The 9605-nt window shown below is 38.9% G+C and overlaps 2 protein-coding genes across 2 annotated transcripts in view; one reads left to right on the top strand and one right to left on the bottom strand.

Annotated features, from left to right (window-relative positions):
* Positions 1 to 354: 354 nt before the first annotated feature.
* LOC140228751 (uncharacterized) lies at positions 355 to 870 on the top strand. The gene has a single exon (XM_072309055.1). The coding sequence runs from the start codon at positions 355 to 357 to the stop codon at positions 868 to 870; it is 516 nt and encodes a 171-aa protein (XP_072165156.1).
* Positions 871 to 5915: 5045 nt separating this feature from the next.
* The window catches only part of LOC140229228 (solute carrier organic anion transporter family member 3A1-like), a 29862-nt gene continuing 26172 nt past the window's right edge, over positions 5916 to 9605 (bottom strand). The window contains exon 12 of the mRNA XM_072309505.1: positions 5916 to 6250. Coding sequence (XP_072165606.1) covers positions 6158 to 6250 — 93 coding nt within the window. The 3' untranslated portion in view covers positions 5916 to 6157. The remainder of the gene's footprint in view (positions 6251 to 9605) is intronic.

Raw genomic sequence — 9605 nt, 5'->3', positions numbered from 1 at the left:
TGTTTTTTCTTATAAATGAAATGAAAATGAGTAGTTTTTCAATATTTCCACTATCAAAAGCATACAAACTGGTAGCCAAAGGTTTAATCTTGCTAGACGGTTGTTTTACCACACATCTATATTGTTTCCTCAGTGCACAAAATCTCTCGCAAAAAGTAGAGGAGAAGGCATCGTTCTCTTGTTATCAATATCTTTACCTTGAAAATATTACTTTTTGGCTACCTGGAGCTGGGATGATGTTAAGTGTAGACCTTATCAGACCTACGTAGAACTGGAGACCCACTGCTAAGGGACTCTCATAATGGCTTCCGACAGATCCTAGCACTTGAAAGAATTCTTGAAGGAGTGAGAGATATGAGCCTTCCTGCAGTGATCACATTCATCGATTTCAAGAAGGCCTGTGACAGCATCCATCGAGGGAAGCATCCCGAGATCCCCAATGCTTATGGCATTCCCGAGAAACTATTTCATGCAATTAATGTCACTTACTGCAAGACGCATGCAAAGGTGTGCTCACCTGATGGAGAGACAGAGTACTTTGAAATACTGGCTGGGGTACTTCAAGGAGACACATTAGCACCCTTTCTGATTATCGTAGCCCTTGACTATGCTTTGAGGATTGCCGTCAATTGCAAGGAGGAGGAGCTTGAATTTACATTGGTCCCTCGTCAAAGCCGTTGCATTCCATCTGTAATGGTTACTGACCTTGAATTTGCTGACGATATTGCCTTAATATCAGATATGACTGAAAAGGCAAGGGAGCTGCTACTTGCAGTGGAAAAGGAGTGCAAGAAGATTGGTCTACGGCTCAATGCCAAGAAGACAAAGGTGATGGCATTTAATATCGACGACGTGTATTCACAACCTTAGGTGGTGCAGTACTCAATGTGAAGAACGACTTCAAGTATTTGGGGGGGGGGGGGGGGAGTATCTACAGGGGAATGAAAAACTGGCCCGTGATCATGACAGTTTCTATACCGCATATTCTTAGCTTCCCGTTGTCCTCTTTCATTTCCATCTGCATTTCGTCCAGATTCTAGTTGTCAACAAGATCAAATATTTGGAGGGATAAATCATTATGTAAGAACTATACTCCCATATAAGAGTTGAGGCGGAAAGTCTGCTGTTACTGCACATTACCTGACATATTATAATTTCGCTCAAATGGATTATATTATGAACGAACAGGGCTTGATGGAAGACATAGATTTGAAGTACGAGATTACTTAGATAGCTCCCTCTCACTATTGCAGGTGAACTCTGATGGAGGTATTCCAGGGTGTTTTTTTTTTCAATATTCAGGAATGCAGGTACTCCACCACCCGTTGTCAAATTTTCATTTAAACGTCTCATCGTGACGTCAAAATGTTATGCTCTATCTATCCTCTCCATAAAGTTTTGATATAAGTTTTTTTAATAGATTTGAGAGTACACATATTTCTTTTTATTTCATTGGCCTTATGTAATGCTTACAGCGAGAGAGAGAAAGAGAGAGAGAGAGAGAGAGAGAGAGATGTCGTGCTCGACATGCTACAGTATTTTCCTTTGATTTATTTTATATTTACATTTTTATGCAGGCATAAAAATCTAATTTGTCACAGACCTCACGAGATGATAGAAGACTAGTTTGGCAACATATCTGTACAAATTGTCCAAGGAGATTTGTAATACACATACAAAATAATTTTTTAAAAAATACGTGAGTAATACAGCATATAGAGACTGTGAAAAGAGAAAGAGATGTAAATATGCGGGGAGGATTAAAATGACACTTTACTGACACAAGGTTTAAAAAAACCCACACATTTTAAATACCTACAGTCTTAAGCTATTTCAGTGATGACTTATTAACAGAAATATATTTCGATGACAAAAAAAAAAAAAAAAAACAACCACACGTTTTCCCTCTCAGGTTTAAACATTTCTGCTTACACTTTACACAAAAAGTCAGCGCTTCTAAAATTAATGGAATTATTACGTATAGGTTGTATTGAACGACTTATGCATTACGTACGACAGATCATTATGAAAATGATATCAAATTAGTGTTCAGCGAAACGAGGGGCGAAGATATGGGGTATGAGTTTTCTTCCATTTGTCTCCCTCTGTATAAACGAAATTTGTCAGATCGCAACTCGTGATATGACATTTTTAATAAACATATCGGGGAAAAAAGGAACCAGCGGGATTCGAACCTGGATACTGCATTCTGAGCAGCGACACTATCACCAGGCTTTCCTTGGTTGCCGGCTGAGACATTATGAACATGGAACAAACAACCAAGCTCCGAAATTCCGACATTATTATGTTTAGTAGTCCAAGGTAGACAAGGCATATTAAACGGAAGCAAGGGGTTACAGGGGCGAAGATATGGGGTATGAGTTTTCTTCAGTTTGTCTCGTTCTTACAGTTCTTACAGACTGTTCCTTTTTTCCGACATATATGTTTGTTAAAAATGTAGGTCAGCAGTTGCGATCTTGCAAATTTCGTTTGTAAAGAGGGGGACAACTTGAAAGAAAACTCTTCACCCAGAACCATTCGTGTTACCAAATATGGCTGGTAAGGGAAGTAATTTTTCTCATTTTTCATACTACATGCATTTTGCACTGGACCGACTTCCAATAACATCTTCAAAGTTTGCGTATAGACTCTCAGACCAAGGTGATTCCTTCCAACAAGAATGGTAATAATATCAGTTTCACTTTAAATTTGTCTATTCATTCGCTTATACAAATAAAATTCATTACGACAAATCAACAACGTTCACATAAAAATACAGATAAGAGTCCTTAAAAGTTAATGAAAAGAAATAGATATGTTTACGTGTATACCCAAACAAACATTTCATAGTATCTTATGGTATATATATATATGGCGATAAGCAGGTTGCTGGAATGGGATTACGGCCTCTGGGAGGTATGATATCTTGTGATTCTCTCTCATTTTTTAACTGAAGGAGCGAAACACACATTTACCAAAATAAATAGGGTCCACAGAAGGACATGCCTGAACAGGGAGAAATTAGGAGAAGAGAAGAGAAAGTAACAGTGTATAGTTTATACATATATATATATATATATATATAGTAATAGTAATGTCAAGATAGAAGAATAATATTCAAAATCCATTTTTTTATTCGGGGGCCTCCCCCTTCGTCAGGGATTATATATAATGTATATATAATTTATGTATGCAATGCGTGAGCAACGTCCGCCTCAAACTTGATTTCTTCCATTTATGAATATATATATATATATATATATATATATATATATATATATATAATTATATTATATAAAACTGAATTTTTGTAAAAGTGAAGAATAATACCATATAGGCGAACAGCTATGATTAAAGCTGACAATGAATCTTTGAGCAAGATTACTAATTCCAGCGTTTTCATACTGGAATTATTTTCTTTTTTTGTTTTATTTCAAACATTGAAGAGAAGGACACTGCGTCTGAGATCATCAGACAATGAGTTCCATAGAAATCAAAGGTCCATGGTGTCTTATAATATTTTGTGCTATGATGGGTTTAGGATTTTCTAAATGATAATCTGTTGCGTGACGGGTAGGGTATAAATGGAATGCTAAAGACTGAAATAAACATGTCTTTAAACTGTACAGGGGACTGGTCATTAGTATAATATAGAATTGATTTCCCCACATACAATTACAATAGGCTGTAGTAGGTAGTAAGAAAGCATTCATAGGAATCTGCAGTGTGTTTATTGTAAGATATTCTCTAACTTTCCAGCAGATTCCGATGTTTATATAATATTGGATGGCCTTGAGGTTAATACAAGGAAATATTGGACGAGCTATGCACAAATATTGGACGAGTCGAAGACGAGTCCAATAATTTGCTTAGCGAGTCCAATATTTCCTTGTAATGACCAAAAATAGGACACCGATATCATTATTATCCTACAGAGGATTTTAGCAAAGAATAATATTTTCATTTACCCTTTCTGTCTCTGAGTGCTGTATGGTCTCCTACTGTACTTGATCCTGACATGGGGTATGGTACACTCTTCAGTGCAAGTTAATCCACTTCATTCCCAGATAAAACAGTGATCTATGTATTTTGATGTACATTCCAAAGGAAACTTAGATCAACGTCGAACTAGGCCAAAACAAATCTTCTGTTCTTGAAACAAGTCTAGTAACACAATATAAACACAGAATTTTAGAAAAAAAAAAACTATATCTTAGTTAATTTGTGATTGACCAATCACAGACGTTTTTACTTCATATTTCGGGTCATCTTGTATATCTCAACCAATCACGGTGCAGTTTATAAAAACTTTGGGGAATCCCCCTCTTTCCGTCCAATATTTTAAATATTGGTCGCCTCGGCAAAAAATATTGGTCGAGTTCAACAAACTTTCTAAGCGGGTCGGAGGTTATGAGGTGCGTCGACAAAATAACACTTGTATTTGGGCTCTGAAAATCCTCTGTATGGATAATGATTCCTGATATTGTTGAATGGACGTTGTGGATATGATCTGACCATGTTGAGTGTGAATCAATGATCACTCCCCAAAAATTAACACACGACTTAAAATCGCATCTTTTACCATCAATGTGAATAATAACATTTTGATTTGGTGTATTTTAGAAAGAACTTGATTCGTTTAACCAATATTTTAATTGTAACAGTTTATTACATTTGAACCATACTGAAACTTTTAATTATCATGGTTAGTGAATGTAAGCTTTTATGAGAAAAAAAGTGATTGTATCATCCGCAAACAAAAGAGAATTGAGCAACAGTAATACTAGTAATAACTAGATCATGTATACAATTCTATAAAAAAAAAATAAGGTCCTAAAACTGTAAACTAATTCAACACAACACAAGCTTAACTCGACACGACATAATATTTAAATCCAATTCATGAAAGGTATTTTATAGGCACAAGTAGACCAGTTAACATGAAATTGAATAGTAAATCAGCATATTAAAAAATGAATAGCAAATCAGCATCTTGAATAATTATCAGCGTATTCAAAAATATAAATCAGCATATTCAAAAATGTAAATCAGCATATTCAAAATTGGTCAGCATATTCAAAATTGGTCTATATTTGTCCAGACTTATTTGAGATAGGCCCAGAAATCTTCAAAATCTTCAAAATATTATGCAGGCCTACCAATCAAGCGGAGAACACAATGGTGCTATATAGAATAAGAAACTATTTCTTTCAAAGGCAATCGTCCTCATTTGCAAATCCTGTTGCAAACATCTGATATAGAACATGGCGTGTTGAATCCTCAAATAATGATAAGTACGATCAACGGAATGTAAAAAAAAAAACAACATATCGACTAGTGATTATAATATTGATGTTCTACATGTACATCTGGCAATTTAGCAAACAAAGTGCAAAATGAAACCGTGTCTTGAGTTGGTCAATGTGGCACGAAACATTAAAAGAAAGAGATTTACAAGTGTCACACCAGTCTGCAAACCAGCGTCTTGGTTTGACATTGAGATTTAGCATTATTTGAAATGTGAGTATATCATACACCTCAAAAAGCAATGATGAATTAAGGCTGGACTTACGTCATCATGCCTTTGCTTTACATATCTACAGAAATCGTTTCTGTTGGTTGAAACAATATTTCTTTGTCAACAGAACATTCAACTCCTGAGACCAATTCATGTCTTGCCATTCTGTCTCCCGGTCGAAATACAAATATCCTTGCACAAGATGACTTTTTTTTGTTAATCCTGCGACAGACACTGGGATATTACCGTCTTTGAATTATTATCCACCTTAGTTATCCTTCTGCCCTATATTTCAAACGTGGACGTCCTTTTCCTGGTGAAAAACTTTTGAAAGCCGAGTTTACTATGAGTCTTCGGAAGGAGAAACACCACAAGATAGACTGTTTTATTGTCTGCCTTTTAACTAAAAACTTAGTTGTTTTCAACGTGACACATCATACAAGCAGAGTAAAACGGTTTATTTGGTCCTCTTGGCGAAAGACACTGTAGAGTCTCAGCGATGATCGTCTTCAGTATTTATAATACTACCTTCCTTGTCGCTCTTCGAGACGAAATTGCTCTAAATATGCCACAACGTCGTGGCAAAGTTTCTTGAGAGCAGATATAAAATGGACCGAATTGTCGTCGAGATGGAGTTTTCTATATCGAGGTGTGTTTGAAGCTCGAACTGCCAGCACCACTCTCCATTTCGGACACGTACCTCGTCGATAGAGGATGGTTCGAAATGTAATCCTGTTTCCAAGGTTTGGATAGAAAGAAAGAAAAACAATACTCAGTAGTTTGAATCCAGTTGATACACTACGAAAGGTATAATAAAACGTAAATAAATCTAAACTTTTACGTCTTGTAACATAACTTGAATTAATCATAGCTTTCATGGTAACAGCCATAAAAAGGGCATAATACTCCCTATAATGCTTACTAAAAGGGGACTGATACCAAAATATACGTGTGGATTGAGTTTATAGAGCAATATTAGTAAAACACAACAGTGAAATTTTAAGGAAAATCGGACAATTCCTTCAAAAGTTATACATTTAAAATTAATGCTTAAAATTAGGGTCAGGTCAGGATAATCTGCTATATATTGGTACCCTGTAGCCCAGTACAACCTGTTTCAGGGTCGGATTGTCAGCGACTAAACCGGCACCCCACCAGTCTCCAAGTGGATAATGGTGAGGAGGGTGGCTGGACACCCTGGTGGAACTAAAAACAAGATCCATCTTAAGGGCGTCGACTCTGGAGAGTCAACGACGGCCATCCAGCAATGCAGAAGGACCCGGCCACCCACTGCATTTTTCTTGGCCACGATAGTTCGTATGAGAGTTCGTAAACATTGTGGAAAACCGGCATCTGATGGTGGGACCCGCAAGCCAGATGATGCGTCAATGGCTACTGGGGAAGAGGAGCGTTTTGCACCGACTAGGCACAGCTGTAAGGACGCAGAATATACTGCCGATAATCCTGCGCATGAAAGGAGCAGCACAAACCTGAGAAAATCTAGAATCATAGGGACGTGGAATGTTCACGGAATGAATGCTGGCATGATGGAGATCATCACAACCCGAATGGGAGAACAAAGTATCAGTGTGCTTGGTATTTCAGAGACTTGGTGGCTCAACCAAGGCCGCTTCACAACCGAAGATGGCTACACAGTAGTGTATTCAGGCAAAGACGGTGGAAAGAGGGAACACGTAGTAGGCTTCATCCTGGACAAAAACTCGGTCTAGTCTTTCTTGGGTTTCAACCCAATAAGCAATAGAATCATTACTCTCAGACTGAAAGGTCACCCATTTAACGTCTCAGTCATCCAGGTCTATGCACCAACATCTACTGCATCTGATGAAACCATGGAAGATTTTTATGGTCAGCTCCAATACACTCTTGACAAGATTCCAAACAAAGATGTTCTTGTGATAATGGAAGATTGGAATGCAAAAATTGGCAAATCAGAGACCAAGTCTAAGATCATCGGAAAATATGGATTGGGAGAAAGAAATGAACGTGGAGATAGTTTGGAAGATTTCTGCCAAGCTAATGATCTGATTGTTGGAAACACTTTCTTCCAGCAGCACCCTCGAAGACTCTGGACGTGGAAGAGCCCCGGGGACAATGCGAGAAACCAGATTGACTATATCCTCATTAAAAGAAGATGGCGCTCTTCACTGCTCAGTGTTCGGACAATACCAGGTGCAGACTGTAGGAGTGACCACCAGCTTCTGGTTGCACAGCTGAAACTAAAGCTCAAAGCAAAGAAGAAAGAGACACCACCATTAAGGTTTGATGTTGACAACATACCGGAACAGTACACTGTTAATGTGGGCAATGGATTTCAGGCACTTCTTCAGATTGATGACGAAGAGTTGTCTCCCAATGAACTATGGGAAGGAATGAAAGAAGCAGTGTTAAGCACAGCCAAGGATATCATCCCAACGAAGAAAAAGAAGAAGAAGAAGCAACCATGGTTATCTAGAACAACATTAGAACTTGCTGACAAGAGACAGGATGCTAGGAAGAGAGGGGATATGGCTGAGTGGCGAAGACAACACAAAGAAGTGTCAAAAGCAGTTAGGAGAGCTGATCAGCGTGCTTTCGTTGAGAGAAAATGTGAGGAGATGGAGAGAGCAGGGAGTGATTCTAAGAGGGTGTATGCTCTGGTCAAAGAAGTTACACAAAAACCATCAGCAAGGTCAGATGTCATCAATGATAGAAATGGTACCACCCTAACAGAGAGCACAGACATAAAGAACAGATGGGCCGAGTACTGCAGTGAGCTCTATGAGCAGAAGACCCAGGAGGACTCCACCAACAGCAACCTAGGGGAACAAGAGTTAGAACCACCCCCGTTATTGGAGGAAGTGCGCCAAGCAATGAGAGAAATTAGGAACGGGAAATCACCAGGCTGTGATGATATCCCAGGCGAGTTATGGAAAGCCTCTGGTGAGGAAGGCATAAACATCAAGTGGAAACTCTGTGACAGAATCTGGAGGAATGTGGAATGGCCCGAGAACTGGGGAAGAGCGGCCTTTATCCCGATACCTAAAAAAGGAAATGTAAAGGAGTGCTCAAACCACCGCACCATTAGCTTGATAAGCCATGCCAGCAAAATACTACTCAAGATCATCAACAACAGAATGAAATAGCAGATGGAAAATGAGATAGCTGAAGAGCAGGCTGGTTTTAGAGCAGGAAGAGGCACTAGAGACCACATCATCAACATCAGAAACATACTTGAGAATTGCCTAGGACACTCTGTACCACTCTACCTGTGCTTTATTGATTACAGCAAAGCCTTTGATTGTGTCTCTCATGCAAAATTATGGAACACCATGAGAGAAATGGGTTTTCCTAACCATATAGTGAAGCTCATCAGCAAGCTGTATGAAGATCAAGAGTCTACAATACGAACAAGCAGAGGTGACACAGAATGGTGCAAGATTGGTAGAGGTGTCAGACAGGGATGCATACTATCGCCCCAGCTTTTCAACATCTATGCTGAACGGATTATGAGAGATGCCCTGGGAGATTTTCTTGGTGGAGTGACAATAGGTGGCCAACGGGTAACAAATCTCAGGTATGCAGATGACACCACCCTGGTTTGCAACAACAGAAGAGAATTGATGGATCTACTGAGAGCGATGAAAATAGCAAGTGAAGAGAGGGGGCTAATGCTGAATACCAGAAAGACTCTAGAATCATGGTTGTAGATGGAGAACGGAGTTTTGCAGATGGCGTCTTTTCTCTAGATGGTAATGTCATTGAAGAGGTGGAAAGCTTCGAGTTCCTGGGTTCCATCATAAACACCAAAGGGGACTGCTCACCGGAGATTAAACGAAGACTAGCAATGGCCCGGAATGTGGTACAAAGTATGACAAAGCATTGGAAAAGTAAACTCCCTTCCTCCCTCAAGGTCCGGCTACTAAGATCTACAGCCTTTGCCGTGGCATCATATGGCTCAGAATCCTGGACAATGAAGTCAGCAGACAAGAAGAGACTGGATTCGTTTGAGATGTGGTGCTATCGTAGGATACTGAGGATACCATGGAAAGAAAGAAGAACAAATGCATGGGTGCTAGAGGAGTTTGAA

This window comes from Diadema setosum, chromosome 1, assembly GCF_964275005.1.
Source record: "Diadema setosum chromosome 1, eeDiaSeto1, whole genome shotgun sequence".
NCBI classification, from domain to species: domain Eukaryota; kingdom Metazoa; phylum Echinodermata; class Echinoidea; order Diadematoida; family Diadematidae; genus Diadema; species Diadema setosum.
The sequence above is the reverse complement of the archived record's forward strand: the minus strand, read 5'-3'. Positions and strand labels throughout refer to the sequence as shown.